Genomic DNA, 19,056 nt, shown 5'->3' on the forward strand with positions numbered 1-19,056 from the left:
ACTTTTCCATGACATTCTAATTTATTGAGATGCACCTGTATGTCAGACAGATTATTTAGAATGCATTAAGTATTTTCTGAGAATAAGAATGGAGAATGATGACATGCAACAAAACTCATCTGTCACTTAATAAAATAAACTAGTAAAAACAAATCTCTTTACAGATTGAAAGGGTATAGATTAGCTCCAGTGTAAAGCAGATAAATCCGCTCAGAACCAGTTTGGGCCCCTTCTGCTCTGCACTGAGGTGGTCAGTGTGCACACTCTCGTGGTAGAGCTCAGTAACTGCCAAAACAGATTGTAGGCTACAGTTTCATTAATATTCATAGTAGAACCTATCTACTCTACATGTAGAGCGCGTCTCCTAAGTTTTCACACAACTCAAAAAAGAAAGCGTTTTCATCAGTGATTATTAAAATCGCTCAATGACGGTGAATATAAATAAATTAAACGGCTTACTTTTTAACATTATGTTCCACATTAAAAATGAGTCACATATTTTGAAAAAATGTTTTAATCGGCCTAGAACACAGTGACGCGTGGGATTTCTTCTGACTGACTAAATAATGAAAGAGAAAATTGGGATTTTCAGAAGATTATCAATAAATATTTGGGAAAGACGTTCGGTGAAGGAGATGCTAAGGAACCACGGTTATTAAAGTTAGTTTCCTCTTATAATCGAACATTGGGTGATGGCTTTTACTTCTTTAATGTTAAAAAAACGAATTATTTTATAGGACTAAAATCTTTGGTAAATAGTTGAAAGCAGTGGGGTCATTTTCAGCCCAGGCCAAATTGCTACTTTTGTTTTTAACTGTAACTAATGTTAGAAAACCAGGAAAGAAAGAAAAAAAATCATACACGTGCTAAAAGTGTTTTGAAAAAGCCATTTTATTGCATCATTATACCAACGATTTATGACAAATCTCTCCAGATATAATGAAGAAGTTGCAGAGACAGAGAACATAACACAACATCACAAAGTCATTATTGGGAGACGATGAGAATAAGAGAGAGAAATGCTCTATCTATCCATACATAATCAATAATAGTACATTTCTCTCACTTCCCAGCAGTGTGAGCGAAAAAAGCAGAAACTGAGCACGAGCTTCGAGGAGGGAGATCGCCATCGCCGACGTCCCGTTCAAACCCATTCTCATTAGTTCTTTCAGAAATATGTCACAGAGTGATAAACGTGATCAGAGGTAGCCATGGAAGTGTTCCATGTTTTAAAACTCCCGCCAAACGGTCGCTTCCCGCTCCTGCGCAGCCGTGCTCAGCGTTAACAGTGCGTGCGTGAGAGAAACCGTCAACCCTCCACCATTCATGCCCTGAACATTAATAAAGACACATATACTGAAAGGAAAAGCGGAACAGGACGTATCCAAATAGTAGATTTAAGGCGATAGTGCATAGTGCCATGTCTAAATGAGTTCGTGCGTTGCCTACTCAATCCTTATTCCTTCAATCTGCTGCAACAGTGCCATAAACACCTCCATTTTATTGCTCAAAACAAACGGTCTTTCCTCATTTCATGTGCATATACGGTGGCGTGAAAATCTCTAATATTTTCGGTGCTGGTTTGATTTACTAAATGCCTTAATTCATGTGTAAAGCCCAAAAGCGTAACTGTACGATAGTATCTGTAATTATCATCACAATCTTTTATTTACCAGCAGAGGTGCAAGAGAGCGAGCGCTATGTTCATCCTTATACCATTATAAAAAGTATGAATAAAATACAGTTTTGCAGAAAGCAATTTTGCTTTGGTCCCCTTCAATAAGTTCTCTTCTTTACCATTTTTTTAATCCTTTTACTTCAGTTAGAAAAATAGATCCAGAATCGGGACTACAATTGACGGAATGCGTCCTTACAAAAATATCATTCCGTTCTTTTTCTATTCTAGACAACAACATGAAAACACAAATTTGGTCCTCGGTGTGAGTGAAGCTGTCGTGTGTGTGATTGTCAGGAGAACCATCGTGTGTGTGCGAATACACTATGGCACTAAAATAAGAACAAAAAAACAAATCGACGAAGTATCTCTGAGTTTCCGTGGACGTTGTCGTCCAAGACTTTTGTGTGTGTGTGTGTGTGTGTGTGTGTGTTTGTGACAGAACGCTGCGGTTCGGCTTCTTTCACTCGGGTTTGGGTTCGGAGGTTTCGGTCTTGGCCTCCGGGTCTTCGTCGCTCTCGATTCCCGAGCGGCTGACGATGCGGCGCAAGGTGAAGGGCAGATCGCCACGTCTGGACACAAAAGATGCACATTTCAATGTCAGACACGCATTTGAGCACATGCAAGCCTCATTAAGACAACATACTTTAATTGAGATTTCTGCTTCCCTTGATTAATCAGAATTATAGAAAAACTGAATAATAGCATAGAACTATAGAAAAATAAATTAATATATTAACAATTTGTAATCATTGGACTTAATATTAGGAATTTCACCATTTTAGCTTTTGAAAAATTCTTGTTTGTATTGTTTTCATTTTGTAGAGAATATATGCATTTGCATGATACATATGATCAAGAAACTATGCGAGGCAAAATAAACCGTGTGTATGATTTAATATGTTATAAATTAGTCCTTATTTTTAATCTTTCCATTTTCAATTTAATTTTAGTGAAATGCTGTCTTTGTTATTTATATTAGTTGTAGTTTAGTACTTCAAATTAAACTAAAAAATATATATATTTTTTAAATTAATTTCTTAAAATAAATTTCAGTTTTAGTTGTAGCATTTTTAGTAATTGAACTTCAAAATGTAATTCATTATTCAAATGTCTATAATCTTTAATATGCATTTTTATATATTTTTAATCATTTTTATTTCAGTTTTAGTTTATTTTAGTACTTCAACTTAAACAAAACAAAAAAAATAAATATGATCTGGCATCGATCTAAATTTTAGCTATAACGCATTTTATTTTTGTTAACATTTATTTTATTTCAAATAACACATTTTTTTTTTTATTGTTATAGTTATTTTAAAGGGGTCCTATTATGCTCTTTTACAAAGTCTTGATTTTGTTTTGGGGGTGTACTAGAACAGGCTCTCATACTATGTTGTCGGAAAACACATTATTTTTCACATATTTGACATTATTACAACACCTCTCTCCCCAGTCTGGCATGAACGGCTCGAATAGTTCCTGTATCAAATGAAGACCCGCCTTCTGAAATACCAAATGTGCTGTGATTGGTGAGCTGGGCCAGTGTGTGCTGTGATTGGTTAGCTGGGCCAGTGTGTGCCGTGATTGGTGAGCTGGGCCAGTGTGTGCCGTGATTGGTGAGCTGGGCCAGTGTGTGCCGTGATTGGTGAGCTGGGCCAGTGTGTGCCGTGATTGGTGAGCTGGGCCAGTGTGTGCCGTGATTGGTGAGCTGGGCCAGTGTGTGCCGTGATTGGTGAGCTGGGCCAGTGTGTGCCGTGATTGGTGAGCTGGGCCAGTGTGTGCCGTGATTGGTGAGCTGGGCCAGTGTGTGCCGTGATTGGTGAGCTGGGCCAGTGTGTGCCGTGATTGGTGAGCTGGGCCAGTGTGTGCCGTGATTGGTGAGCTGGGCCAGTGTGTGCCGTGATTGGTGAGCTGGGCCAGTGTGTGCCGTGATTGGTGAGCTGGGCCAGTGTGTGCCGTGATTGGTGAGCTGGGCCAGTGTGTGCCGTGATTGGTGAGCTGGGCCAGTGTGTGCCGTGATTGGTGAGCTGGGCCAGTGTGTGCCGTGATTGGTGAGCTGGGCCAGTGTGTGCCGTGATTGGTGAGCTGGGCCAGTGTGTGCCGTGATTGGTGAGCTGGGCCGTGATTGGTTAGCTGGGCCAGTGTGTGCTGTGATTGGTTAGCTGGGTCAGTGTGTGTTGTGATTGGCAGAACTTGGTGCCTGGTCTGGAAATGTCATGCCCCTTGCCATAGCCGCCTGCGAGCTTCAGTGTAAATATTGCTCAATATCAAATCAATTTGAGCGCGATTTAAACCCGATAAAAACTAAGTTTGTCTGCCTTGGGAAAGCTAGCGTGTCTCCGATATAGTGATAACACTCGTAGCCTTCTCTAGTGCAGCTCAACCAGGTCTCGTCCCATTCGTCGATATTTGTGATATCACAAATCCAGGAAAATATGCATTGTAGTCCAAACGAGTCGTTCGTTGTAGTTTTTGAAAAGTGATTTCTGTTAAATAAAATATCTCCTTCTGAAGTGGACTTTGAGCTTTGTAACTTTGCAGATCTGTTTTATGCTCAAACAGCAACATTACAGACTAACTAAAGTTGAAAAAGCATAATAGCACCCCTTTAATACTTTAAATAAAATGAAAGATTTTTTTTAAATGTTATTTTAGTACTTAAAAGTTTAACTAAATGAAAATGAGAAATGTATATCATTTTAATGTCTATATAGTTTTTATTCATTCCAATTTACTATTTAGATATTTTAGTACTTAGTCAAATTAAACGAAAATAAGAAATGTTACCTTAGCATCTAGCTGAATTTTTTTTCCCCAAGTAATGAAAATAAATTTTTTAAATGGTTTTAGTTATTTTAATCAACTTTAATAACACTGATGTGAATGTGGGATAATTCTGACGAAATGTAAAAATAAATAATAAATAATCTCAATTCTAATATTGCGATTATCAGTTGAACTGTTATCGTGCAGCGTGCGTGACGCACCTGAGTTTGCTCTTCAGGCTGTTGACCTCGCGGTTCATGGCGTCGGCGGACTCAGAGGCGTCCTCCAGCTCCCGCTGTAGTTTCCTGCGGTTGGCATTTGCTCTCTGCGCCTCCTCCTCGGCCTCCTCCAGCTGCCGCTTCAGCTGCTTCATGCGGCTGTTCAGCTTATCAGACTGCAGCCGATCACAAACAAGCGTTAACAGCGCTAAACTTTAACCTCGAGCGGTGTGACTGACACAGGGTTTGTAGCGAGCATCACCTGATCTTTAAACTGCTCCGTGTTGCGTCTCTCGTCGTCCACCTGCAGAATCACCTCCTTCAGCTTCTTCTCCGTACGACGCACCAGTTTTGAGGCCTGCTGTCGCTCTCTGAACACAAACATCATTCATTACTTTGAGCATTTCCCTACTGTTATAAATAGATGAATTATTGTGTACATTCTTATTTGTAGACCTAAACGTTGATGGGCGATTAATCTGAAAATTGTAGTAAATTTGTTATTTTCTAATTTAATTATATTTCCACTTTTTTTATCGAGTTATTTTCTGATGTACTTACATTTATTGTACATTTTCTGAATTGTAAAACATATCTTGTATGGTAAGTAGTCTAAAACCGCACATTTCTGTCTATGTATTAATAAAAACCAGATTAATTGTATACTATATTTAAATTTTTAGACCTAAATGTACAAGTTAGTAGGTAACTGATAAAAAAAAAGTTTGTATTTTAATTGTCAATGTAAATTTCAGTTATTGAGTTATTTTAAAATTTAGTTTATTAATTTGATTTTTATATATTTGTATATTTTACAAATAATAAAATACCTATCTTGTAGTGTAAATGGTCTAAAATATCGAAATATTTGTATACATTTCTACGTAAATAAATGTATTTGTCTCTATTGTGATTAATAAAAATAGCTGAATTATTAATTTCATAAGTTAGTAGGTTAATGATGTGCCTGTAATCTGAAATTCCATTAAGTACATTTTCATTTAGTTAAAATACAATTAGTCAATGTATACATTTATTTATTTATTTAAAATAACAAAATACATATCTTGTATGGTAAATAGTCTAAAATGTCTAAATGTGTTTCACTGTAGATAAATGCGCATGTATGTATTTGTGTATCTGTATTGTGATTAATAAAAAAAAATAGATTAATTGTTAATTAAAATGTCTAAATTTCTATGTAAATATTTGTGTATGTATTTGTGTTTGTTGTTGCTGATTTGTATCTGTATCTTGATTAATAAAAAAACAGATTAAACATTAATTGTATACAACTTATATTTGTTGACTTAAAAGTAAACAACAGCATGATTTATTAATATTATAGATTTTTATTGTCAGACCAAAATGTATGTTATGTGCCTTTAATCTGAAATTTAAGTAAATGTAATATTTATTTGTATATTTTCTGAATAACAAATAACACATTTTATATTAAGTAGTCTATAAATGTCCAAACATGACTATTTTTCAATGTCAAAAAAGGAAATGTATGTATTTTTTGTTGAGCCTGATTTGTATCTGTATTGTGATAAATAGAATAAAAAAACAGATGAACTATTAATTATATACATTTTGTATTTGAACTTTATTTGACTTAAAAGTACATTTCATTTGAGTTATTTCATTATTTATTTGTATATTTTCGAATAACAAAATGCACGGTAAACCGTCTAAACATATCTATATAAGCCTCTATGTCTGTGTGCTTGTGTGTTGCAGTACTTGGTCTCGACGTCAAGCTGCTCCTCCAGCTGGATGATCTTGGCCTCCAGGGCGGCGATGCTGGCCTTGTATTTGCTCTTGACGGTTCCCTCCAGCTCGGTGAGTTTGAGCTTCAGCTCCTTGTTCTGGCGCTCCATCTGCGAGCGCGCTCCCTCCAGCCGCTGGGAGGTGCTGCGCTCCGCCGTCAGCTCCACGTTTATCTGGTCTGTCTGTGGAGAAACCGGACAGAGAGACAGCGGTGAGCGTGCTGTGGGCGTCAGACGCCAGCGGCGGGACGGTCTGAGCATGACGCACCTGCAGCAGGGCTCTCTTGAGCCGGTCGTTCACCAGCTCCGTGTTGTTCTGCTCCTCCTCTAGCTCCTCCTCCAGCTTAGCGATCCGTGCCTCCAGACGCCTCCTCTCCTCTGAGCCCAGAGCGCTGAGCACACAAATGCAATGGATTATGGGCCATTATACCAGATTATATCAGCCAGTAGAAATCTTGTCTATTTTAACTGCTGTTTTTTAGTTGCGTTTATGCAAAATTGTGCCTCATGTATTTATTTATTTTTAATTAAATGTGTTTTATTTCTTAAATTTTATTTGAACTTTATTTGACTTAAAAGTACATTTCATTTGAGTTATTTATTATTTATTTGTATATTTTCGAATAACAAAATGCACGGTAAACCGTCTAAACATATCTATATAAGCCTCTATGTCTGTGTGCTTGTGTGTTGCAGTACTTGGTCTCGACGTCAAGCTGCTCCTCCAGCTGGATGATCTTGGCCTCCAGGGCGGCGATGCTGGCCTTGTATTTGCTCTTGACGGTTCCCTCCAGCTCGGTGAGTTTGAGCTTCAGCTCCTTGTTCTGGCGCTCCATCTGCGAGCGCGCTCCCTCCAGCCGCTGGGAGGTGCTGCGCTCCGCCGTCAGCTCCACGTTTATCTGGTCTGTCTGTGGAGAAACCGGACAGAGAGACAGCGGTGAGCGTGCTGTGGGCGTCAGACGCCAGCGGCGGGACGGTCTGAGCATGACGCACCTGCAGCAGGGCTCTCTTGAGCCGGTCGTTCACCAGCTCCGTGTTGTTCTGCTCCTCCTCTAGCTCCTCCTCCAGCTTAGCGATCCGTGCCTCCAGACGCCTCCTCTCCTCTGAGCCCAGAGCGCTGAGCACACAAATGCAATGGATTATGGGCCATTATACCAGATTATATCAGCCAGTAGAAATCTTGTCTATTTTAACTGCTGTTTTTTAGTTGCGTTTATGCAAAATTGTGCCTCATGTATTTATTTATTTTTAATTAAATGTGTTTTATTTCTTAATTATTTTTTGTTGTTAAAACTTTTAATACAAGATCAGATATAACATAATATTTAACATTTGTGAAAACTATTTAAAGTGTTTAATTTATTTTTAATACATTTATTTTATGCATTCATTTTATTATTTTAGAATTGTTACAATCAAAAATTAACTAAAAAGAATCAATTTTTCAAAACACTGTAAGAATATTTAATTCTTCAAGCAGTTGTGAATCATATTTCCTAAAAAAACAAACAAACAAAATAATAATAATAATAATAATAAAACCACAAATCCATAAATGAATAAAATAGAAGGGCAAATAAAAGGTTTTCAATTAGTTTTTTTTTCTCCATAAACGCATCTCATTCTAATTTACATATCAGTTAGAAAAATTTAATATAAAAAAATTTATATTTCTCATAACAATGGAAGATTTCTTTGTAGTATTTTTAGTTTATTGTTTGGATTAAAAACGTTTAATAAAATATTCAAATTGAATGTGAATAACAAAATAATAACAAACAACAAAAAGTGTTTTTAATGTATTTATAATTCAGTTTCATTATAATTTATATTTCATTTTTATAATTTATATTTCATAATTTCTATACCCGATAGGGAAATCATAAAGAAAAATCAATAATCTTCTAAAAATACTCGAAGAAAATTATTATTATTATTTTCCAGTAGTTCTATCATTTTCAGTAGTTCTAGTACCTTTCTCTTAGATTTAAATGGTTCATAAAATAAAATAGCAAGGAAAATAATAAATTACAATAGCATTTTAATCTTTTACAAATCCATTTTATTATAATTTATATACCTTTCAGAGAAATCATATAGAAAAAGCAATAACCTTCAGAAAACTGGAAAACTATTTTCTTTATTTGATTTTTCTTTCCCAGGAATTTCTGAATTACATTTATATATATACTTATTTTTATATATATACACACACACACACACACACACACTTATAACGTATATATAAATATACAGTATATACACTTATTAGGGATGCACCGATACCACTTTTTCCAGTACTCGCCCGATACCGATACTTTTATTTTTGGTACTTGCCGATACCGATACCAATATTTTCATTGCATTTGTAAATTTTTTAAATATTGGGTACAGAAACCAAAAGAGTATGTATAATGTTAGTTGCTTAACTTCATTTATCAAATAGATACAGTCAAGCCAGAATTTATTCAGAAACCTTTAACATTTCTCACATTATCACAGTTTATTCTCTATAGTTTAGAAAATGGTAATAAAATATGACAAGAACTCAGAGTTAAACTGTGTCAGAACAAATTCACCTAATACTTATACATACTTAAAACCAAAATGTTTTTGGTTGGATAAAAATTTCCATAAAAGTAGTTATAACAATAGAAGATTTTTTTGCAGTATTTTAATAGTATTGTTCATTTCTTCCATTAACCTAGAGATCTGTGAATGAAGTGATGTTTCCTCACCCCTTCGCGACCTGGTTGTTGATCTCGTCCTGCAGCTCGTCTCTCTCCTGCTGTGCTTGTCTCTTCGCTCGCTCTGCGGCCGCCAGTTCCTGCATTCAGACGCATTCAGACTCGGGTCAGACGCTCATGTGAACCACAGCAGATTCAGGACTGTGAGGACAGACACACACACACTGACCTCCTGCAGCTGGATCATCTCGGCCTCCATGCTCTTCACCTTCTTCTCGTTCTCTTTGCTCTGAGCCAGGATCTCCTCGCGGGACAGACGCGTGTCCTCCAGCTCCCGCAGCAGGTCCTTCATCTGAGCCTGAAACACAAACGCGGCTGTGATCGTTATGCTGCTAACAGGAGACGCTTTGTAAAGCTTGTTTTAAGTGATGCTTTAACATAACATCCATTACTGCAGAAAATACGTTCACCTCGTTCAACAAGCTTGCGGTGTAAGAGACGAACCTGTGCTTTCTTGAGCTGTTTGAGCGCCTCGTCGCGGTTCTTGTTGGCCTGGTCGATGGCGGCCTCCAGCTCCTTCAGGTCCAGCTCCATCTTCTTCCGCGCCGCCATCGCCACTGTGCGCTGTTTACGCTCATCCTCCAGCTCCATCTCCATCTCACGCACCTGACCGCAAACACACGACAGAACTAAACCATACTGAACACAATCAACAATCAACTCCATTACAGATTAATCAAGCCTGATTAAACTATTAAACTTGGTTATTGAATAAATAGATATAATATAATAAAAGTATATGTTTTTGCAAAAAACTAAAAAACTAAAAATTATATATATATATACACACACACATATACACACACATACAGTATATATAAAATAATTACTTGGTTGTTTATTTCTTTGATTGATCGGATAATATTATTTAAAGACAAAATAACAGCAAAAACTCACAATAATTTATTTTAAAAAAACTTGGTAAAACTAGAGAAAAGTATATTTGAAAATGAATATTAATTTAAGGATTTTTAAAATAGTTTTTACTCACAATATCGGATTAAAATGAAAAAAATAAAAATAAAAAATGCCCATGCAATTTTAAGATTTAAGGATTAAATTTTTTTTTTTTTATACACACAATACCTGATACATTTTTTAAATGCTTTAAAATAAATAAAAAAAACTATGAAATAAATAAAAATAGCTTTAAGATAACCGATCAATTGGTCGTTTATTTCCTTGATTAATTGTGTATGTATATATATATATATATATATATATATACATATATATTATGTATTTGTGTGTATATGTATATATTCACATATATACATAAATATACATATATCTAAAAATATAAAATATTTTTTAAGTAAAAAAAAATAAGCAAAAACTTAGAATGTATACTGAAAATGTCAATTTTTAAAAAAACAAATAGAATTGTTTTCATATTATTATTGATTAGTTAGTTATTTCCTCAATTAATTAGACCTAAAATCTTATTAGATATAAAAGCTTGCTATATATATTTATATGTATTTTATTTAATTCTATTAATTGAGGAAATAATATTAACCAATTATGAAACGCATTTGGCTGCATCATGTCATGCGCAGTGAATTAGGCTACTTTAACACTGTTGCCGTGGGTTGTTTTTGATGTCAGCGGGTTGAAGCGACCCCAATAACCTCATATTTAGCCCCTTTAATGCGAATTTACCAGGGGAAACCTGACAAAAAAAACCAACATATTTTACACCCTGGAATGCCATTTTTAACGGGGGGACCCCCCTCGAAACATGATTGGGCTAGTTTTGAGAAGCAACTGGGTGGGTTTTGTTGTGAAAACCTGGCAACCCTGGTCATGTGGCGAGTTGGCACCTGTTTGAGCAGCTGTCTCTTCTTCTCCTCTCCCAGCTCGTCTCGTCCCTGCAGGTCTCTCTCGTACTGCGCTTTCATGGCCTGCATGTTGACCTCCAGCCGCAGTTTGGCGTCTTCAGTGGCCTGCAGCTCGTCCTCCAGCTCCTCCAGCTGCGTCTTCATCTCCTCCAGCTGCTGCTCCATCGAGCGCTTCGACTTCTCCAGATCGTGAACCTGAGAGAGAACCAGAAACACCGTCAGGTCTCCACCGACCGACCGATGATCTGAGGATCTCTGACGACAGGAAAGCCTCTTACGCTCTTGCCCACGTCGTCTTTAGAGGACACCAGGTCCTCCATCTCGGCGCGCAGCAGTTTGTTGGTCCGGTCCAGCTCGTCCTTCACGTCGCTGAGGGTCTCCAGCTCGCGGGCCAGCGCTAACACACGTGTCTCTTTCTCACGGGCCTCGGCCTCTGCGCGGTCGCGCTCCTCGGCGTAACGGCCAGAGACGGACTTCTCCTCAGCCAGCATCTGAAAAACAGCAGCAAAACGTTATACCTATATTCAGATATTAGTCAGACTGACGGTTGTGTGCAGAAATGTGCAAAACTGCTTACAGTAGCTACAGATGATTTATTTGTCGTGGTTTATGTAAACCACAAAATTAATTTCTAAAACTAAATATACTTACATATTAAATATTATTATTGTTTTGCACTGGCTACCAGTAGCTGCTCGCATAAAATTCAAGGCATTAATGTTTGCCTACAAAACCACCACTGGCTCTGCACCCCTTTACATAAATTCATTACTTCAGAGTTATGTGCCCTCTAGAAGCTTGCGTTCTGCTAGTGAACGGCGTATTATTGTGCCATCTAAAAGAGGCACAAAATGACTTTCACAGACTTTTTCACTAACTGTTCCCTCCTGGTGGAATGACCTGCCCAAATCAATCCGAGCAGCTGAGTCCTTAACCATCTTCAAGAAACGACTAAAAACACATCTCTTCCATCCTTATTTGACCCTCTAACTCTAGCACTCTATTCTAATTCTATTTTATTTATTTATTGACTTGACCCTAACACTTGCACTCTCTATTAGTTTTCTAACTGCTTGTTTTTCTTAAAAAAAAAAAAAACTCTAACAGTAGCCTTCTATATTCTTTTTCTATTCTATCTACTATATATATATATTTTTTTTAATTAATTTTTTTAAATTGCTAAGTGTACTGCGTTAGGCTAACCGAGTTTTGTCATAACATTTTATTGCTCTTTTGTTGGTTTTCACTGCTTCTGTTGTCCTCCTTTGTAAGTCGCTTTGGATAAAAGCGTCTGCTAAATGACTAAATGTAAATGTAATATATTAATATAAGAATAGAAGTATTTTAAATGATGAACAACAAAAACATTTTAAATTATAAACAACAAAAAACAGAGTTTTAAACATTTTTAAAATGTGTAATTCTAAAAATGTATATAAAGTTTTTTTAATGGATTTTTACAAAATAGATTTTACTCACAAAACCTGATCAAATATAATTGAAATTGCTCAAATTTAAAAATAAATGAACAAAATAAAAAGACAATAAAATTATTTAAATTAAAAAGCTTAATGTCCACATCATTTTAAGATTTAATTTTTAAATATATATATATATATATATATATAATTACTCCTAAAACCTGATAAATGCCTAATAAAATATATAAATGACATCCTTAAAACTAAAATGACAAACAAATAAACAAATGTTTTTAAATCCAAAAACACCAACTTTTAAAAAGCTCACAAAACAAGAAAAACTATTATATTCAAATACTATTCAAATAGTTTGTCACAACACCTGATCAAATGTGTTTAAAATGCCATCACTAAAACTAAAATGACAAAATAAAATAAATAGAAATGCAATGTTTTAAATGAAAAACTAAAACCACATTTTTTTTTAAAAGCTCAGCATAACTACAAAAACATACATTCCAAAAAAAAAAAAAAAAAAAAAAAACTATATTATTAGACATTTTAACTTTTTTTTAAAAAACAATTTCTACCCAAAATATTGTAGAACTAAAGCTCTCCGTGTCTAGAAATCACACTATGAGGCTTCATTATATTATCCAGGTCCAAAAAATGAATTAGAAATGAGAAAATGTAGCTGTTTTAGCTTATTTTGACGACTGTTTGGCCTTTTTTTTTTAATTACTTTCAGTCACTGCTCTAATAATCAAACCCATCCCGATCGCAGGGCTTCAGCTCTCACCTGGTCGAACTTCTTCTGCTTCTTCTCCAGGTTGGAGACGATCTGTCTCAGATGGTCCTGGTCCACCAGCATATCGTCCAGCTCCTGCTGCAGGCGCGTCTTGGTCTTGTCCAGCTTGTCGTAGGCGGTGTTCCTCTCATCCATACGCTGCGTCACGGCCTCCAGGTCGCGCTGGACGCGCTTCTTCGTCTCCTCAGTGTTCTCCAGAAAACTGGCCTCCTGCTCAATCTTCTTCTTCATGTCAGCCAGCTGCAGCAGAACAAACAGACGTTTATCACACACAGAAGAGCTACTCGTTTCATTTTCAGTGTGCGCAGCGTTTACACTTAATTTGGATTTAAACGCAAATTAAGCCTATTTATTGAACTCATTTGGCTGAACTGAGGTATTTTTACACAAAGCTGCATTAAAACACTGCTTTGTCTTAAATGGCTTTTTTCTGAAATGATAACTGGATGCCACTCACTAAACATGCAATATGATTTGGCATAGTACTGCTTGAAATCTTCAGCATTACGCACTGGATCCTATTCAAATTAAAATAATAAATAATAGCCTGCACTTTATACTTAACAGTATGCAGTATGCCAAATTATTCAACATAATTCATAAATATTTATGACTGAATTATTATAAACTCAACAAAAAAAAACTGTAGAAATTAAAATAAATATAAAAATAAAGAAATTAACAAGTAACTATAAGAAATAAGTAACACAAGAAACCAAGCAATAAGAAAATTAATTAAATTAATAGCAATAAAAGAAGAAAATTATATAAAATAATTAAACAATATTTTTCTTACAACAATATAAAAAAATACAGCAATTAGCTATTTAATAGAACAATTATCTAATGCAACAAACTCATAGTAGAAATTAAACTATAAAATAAATTAAGTCGCATAAGAAACAAAAATAACAACAATAAAATTATCTTTATTAATTATTATTAGAAATTATAATATAGAACAGTTAAAAAAATTCTTACAATAATAATATAAATGGCAATTATTGGCAATTAGCTCTAAGTTTAAATTCAATAATAAAAAATATTGAAAAATTTAGCCTTTTTTTCCCCCGTTTGTTTTTGTGAATTCCCAATTTTCATAAAATAAATAAACAAATAAATCTACTGAATAAATGCTGCTAGTTTCAGGGTTTTGACTCTTTCTTGGTGTATTTCCCATCTTGTCATTTGTACTTACTAAAGATTCGCGAATTAATCATTTTGTAAACAAGTTCACTAAACAAATTCACCGAAACGACGAATGAACAACAAATCGAACATCGGTACATCTCTTATTCACCGCACAATGTTTCGATTAAGTATTGTAGAGTTTTTGTAAATTTTTCTCCGTGATCTTCCGTACCTGCGCCTGCATGGTGCTCATCTGTTTCTCCAGGTTCCTCTTGGCCTCCTCCTCCTCCTCCAGCTGCTCCTTCAGGCTGCTCTGCTCGTCCTCCAGCTGCCGCAGACGCGTATTCAGCGCTAGTTTCTGCCGTGTCTCCTCCTGCAGCACTTCCTGTGAGGAGATGGCCAGCGTTCAGAGAGCGAGCGAGGTGCGCAGACATCCCATAATCCCGCTATACGTACCTGCACGTCCTGCAGCTGCGACTCCACGGATGAGCAGTCCTTCGTCGCTTTGATGGACTTCCCTTCAGCGTCGCTCAGCAGAGTGTTGACGTTATCCAGCTCAGTCTGAGGAGAGACAGAACTGCCATCACGCTAATGCCAACCCTCAACCATCACTCAAACACTCAGTGATTATAAAGGTGTTGCTAGGGCCCTACTATGTGGTTACTAGGCAGTTGCTAGGGTGTTGCTATGTAGCTGCTAGGGTGTTCTCAGTGATTATAAGGGTGTTGTCAGTGATTATAAGGGTGTTGCTAGATGGTTGCTAGGTTTTTACTATGTTGTTGCTAGGCAGTTGCTAGAGTGTTCTTAGTAGTTGCTAAAGCTTTTGCTATGCGGTTGCTAGGTGATTATAACGGTGTTGCTAGGCAGTTGTTAAGGTGTTACTATGTGGTAGGTTACTAGGCGGTATATTATAAAGGTGTTGCTAGGGCCCTACTATGTGGTTACTAGGCAGTTGCTAGGGTGTTGCTATGTAGCTGCTAGGGTGTTCTCAGTGATTATAAGGGTGTTGCTAGATGGTTGCTAGGTTTTTACTATGTTGTTGCTAGGCAGTTGCTAGAGTGTTCTTAGTAGTTGCTAAAGCTTTTGCTATGCGGTTGCTAGGTGATTATAACGGTGTTGCTAGGCAGTTGTTAAGGTGTTACTATGTGGTAGGTTACTAGGCGGTATCTAGGCTGTTCTGAGTGATTATGAGTGTGTTTCTAGGTGGTTGCTTGGGTGTTGTTATGTGGCTGCTAGGCAGTTGCTAGGATGTTCTAAGTGGTTGCCAGGCCATTGCTGTGTGGCTGCTAGGGTGTTCTCAGTGATTATAAGGGTGTTGCTATGCAGTTGCTAGGGTGTTCTCAGTGATTATAAGGGTGTTGCTATGCAGTTGCTAGGGTGTTCTCAGTGATTATAAGGGTGTTGGCTATGCGGTTGCCAGGGCGTTTAAGGTGATTATAACGGTGTTGCTAGGCAGTTGTTAAGGTGTTACTACGTGGTTACTAGGCAGTATCTGGGCTGTTCTGAGTGATTATGAGGGTGTTTCTAGGTGGTTGCTTGGGTGTTGTCATGTGGTTACTAGGAAGTTGCTGGAAGTTCTGAGTGATTACGAGGGTGTTACTAGGGCATTGCTATGTGGTTACTAGTCAGTTGCTAGGTGGTTACTATACAGTTTATTGGCTGTTCTGAGTGATAATGAGGGTGTTTCTGGGTGGTTGTTCTGGCATTGATATGTGGTTACTAGGCAATAGCTAGGGTGTGCTAGTGCGTTGCTATGTGGTCGCTAGAGTGTTCGCAGTGATTATAGGGGTGTTGCTAGGTGGCTGCTGGCATGTCATTATGTGGTTACTTGGCAGTTGCTAGGGTGTTTGGAGTGTTTACATGAGAGTTGTTAGGGCACTGCTATTTAGTTGTTAGGAATTTGCAAGGATGTTGCTATGTGGTTGCTTGGCAGTTGCTCGGGTCTTCTGAGTGATTACAAGGGTGTTGCTAGGTGGTTGCTTGGGGGTTGTTATGAGGCTGCTAAGGTGTTTTCAGAGATATCAACGATGTTGCTATGCAGTTGCTAGGGTGTTACTATGGGGTTACTAGGCAGTTTTTAGGGCATTGCTATGTGGTTGCTAAGCAGTTGATAAGGTGTTGCTGTGTGGTTGCTAGGGCGTATCAGTACAATAGCATCTATCTATCAGTTGATTCTCTCACCTGCATCTTAGCGGCTTTCTCTGCAAATTCGGTGCGCTGGCGTTCGCTCTCGGCATGTTTGACCTGCAGCTCCTGCAGCAGCGTCTCAGCTTTCTTCCTGCGGTGCTCTGACTCTCCTTTGCCCTGCATGAGCGTCTGCAGCTCGATCTGCAGCTCGTTCCTCTCCGACTCCAGAGACTGTTTGGTCTTCTCCATCGACACCTTATTCTACAAACAGAGACGCAGAGACTCAGAGTGAAGCTGCTAATCACAAGTCTGATGCTGTTTTCAGAGTGAAGGAGAGCATCTCGTACCCGTTTGACCTGCTCCAGCTGCTCGTTGAGCTCGTCAAAGGCCTGACCATGTTTATGTCTCATCTCGGCCACCACCTGCTCATGAACTTTAGCCTCTTCCTCTAGAGTCCTCTTCAGCTGAGTCACTTCAGTCTCACGCTTCGTCCTGCAGCAAACACCAGGTGAAATATTTAGCCAATGGCTTTGCATGAGAAACATCTCAAATTGCTGCTTTTGAAACATCCAGACAGAAAACAAACTCTGATGCCAATATAAATAGTTGCTTTTAGTTGCGTTTAATCTTTAAAAGAACCAACTAAACATTTTAAATAAAAATAAAAAAAGACTTTGAACCTGGACTTTAATATAGACGTTACATGTCTGGTACACATCATTTTAACAGTAATTATAAAAGTATTAACTGTAATGCAATAGCACTGTTAAATAAAAAAAATGAATATCTTGTAAATAAATTATATTATTAATATTTTTATTATTATTTTATTGTAACTAATGATAAAAATTAAGAATTGTAATGCAATTGTTCTGGTAAATAAAAAGTGAATATTTAATAAACTATAATAATAAAATGTAATAATGCTAAAATTAAATATTTTCATATTTTTTTTATTATTATTTTTACTAATTACAAAATTGAAAAATTGTAATGCAATTGTACTGTTAAATAGAAAATGAATATCGAATATACTAAAAATAATAATAAAATATAATACTGACATGCAATTATTTTTATATTATTATTATTATTTTAACATTAATCAAAAAATAAAGAATTGTAATGCATTTTTACTGTTAAATACAAATGAATATCTAACAAAATAAAAGAAATAACAACAATAATAAAATGATTATTTTAATAGTATTATTATTTTAACTATAAAAGAAAAACTGCAATGCAATTGTACCGTTAAATAAAAAAAGAATATCGAATAAAATAAAACAAAGACAAAAATAACATATTAAAATAAATAAAAATGTACTATTATATTTTTAACATGGAAATGAGGAAATGTAATGCAATTGTACTTTTGAAGAAAATAAATATCTAATAAAATGAAAAACAATAATATTAATGTTGTTATTATTCTAGTCTTTAATTGTAAGAAACACTAACACTTTTTATTTTGACTGCAGGGAGACCTTTATATTTCAGCTTTATAAGAACTTCTCATTACAAACCTGTGAAACGTTGAAAACGTCAGGCCATAAAAATGTTGGAAATTATGCAGACGTGAAAATGAAATAAATCTGACGGCAAACGTGCGTTATAAGCGACACACCTGAGCTCCTGCTGCGCGGCGGTGGAGTCAAGCGTGTCCTCCAGCTCAGTCTTCAGCGCCTCCAGCTCTTCTCCCAGGTCTCGGCGGTGTTTCTCAGCTTTGGTTCGAGCCACTCGCTCCAGCTCCAGATCCTCCTGAAGTTCACTCAGCTGAGCCTCCAGCTCACGGATCTTCTTCTGCGCCAGATTCTTCTGAGCCGCTTCCTCCTCGATCCTGATGAAACACCGTCACTCATGAGCTGGAATCCTTCATTCAGACGGATCAGCGGATTGTGATTGTGCGGTGTGCGTCTCACCTGGACAGCGCCTCTTGAAGCTCCTCCTCCTTCTTGGCGAGTTGCGCGCGCAGTTCAGCGATCTGAGCCTGCAGCTCTGCGATCTGATCGTGCAGCTCTGTAGAGTCGCCCTCCAGCTTCCTGCGGTTTTTCTCCAGCTCCTGTCGCTGCTTCTCCTCGCGACGCAGACGGTCTGGAAGAAGGGAAAATTATTTTTATTATTATTTATTTATGTTATGTTACTATTTATTTAAGACTTCCTACATTTTAAGCTTTACACAAGTTAATAAGGTCAAAATAGGAAACCATCATACTCTCCGTGTTAAATATTGTGATAAATTATGTTCGTAAATTGTATTTAAAAAAATCATTTAGACATTCAGTTCGTTATTATTTTTGGCGTCAGTAACAAAATGTTAAAGTAATGTTTACACAGATGTACATAAATGTATGCAAAATGTAGCAGAATATATTTGTGATAAATTATGCCACATTTCATATGAACTATGTATTTTTTTATCATCTATAATATGCTATATGTCATATGAATAATGTATGATGTATAATATGAATATATATATATATATATATATATATATATATATATATATATATATATTTTGGTATTATTTATTTGAGATATTTT

The 19,056-nt window shown here is 36.6% G+C and overlaps 1 protein-coding gene across 1 annotated transcript in view; it reads right to left on the minus strand.

Annotated features, from left to right (window-relative positions):
- Positions 1-873: 873 nt before the first annotated feature.
- The window catches only part of LOC107563767 (myosin-9), a 48,042-nt gene continuing 29,859 nt past the window's right edge, over positions 874-19,056 (minus strand). Inside the window, 17 exon segments of the mRNA XM_016248708.1 lie at positions 874-2,247; positions 4,666-4,838; positions 4,925-5,033; positions 7,134-7,342; positions 7,428-7,551; positions 9,173-9,261; positions 9,351-9,479; positions 9,626-9,787; positions 11,005-11,217; positions 11,301-11,513; positions 13,243-13,491; positions 14,615-14,767; positions 14,839-14,943; positions 16,564-16,770; positions 16,857-17,001; positions 18,137-18,349; positions 18,432-18,603. Coding sequence (XP_016104194.1) covers positions 2,139-2,247; positions 4,666-4,838; positions 4,925-5,033; positions 7,134-7,342; positions 7,428-7,551; positions 9,173-9,261; positions 9,351-9,479; positions 9,626-9,787; positions 11,005-11,217; positions 11,301-11,513; positions 13,243-13,491; positions 14,615-14,767; positions 14,839-14,943; positions 16,564-16,770; positions 16,857-17,001; positions 18,137-18,349; positions 18,432-18,603 — 2,774 coding nt within the window. The 3' untranslated portion in view covers positions 874-2,138.

This window comes from Sinocyclocheilus grahami, unplaced genomic scaffold (assembly GCF_001515645.1).
Source record: "Sinocyclocheilus grahami isolate Dianchi unplaced genomic scaffold, SAMN03320097.WGS_v1.1 scaffold888.1, whole genome shotgun sequence".
Classification (NCBI taxonomy): domain Eukaryota; kingdom Metazoa; phylum Chordata; class Actinopteri; order Cypriniformes; family Cyprinidae; genus Sinocyclocheilus; species Sinocyclocheilus grahami.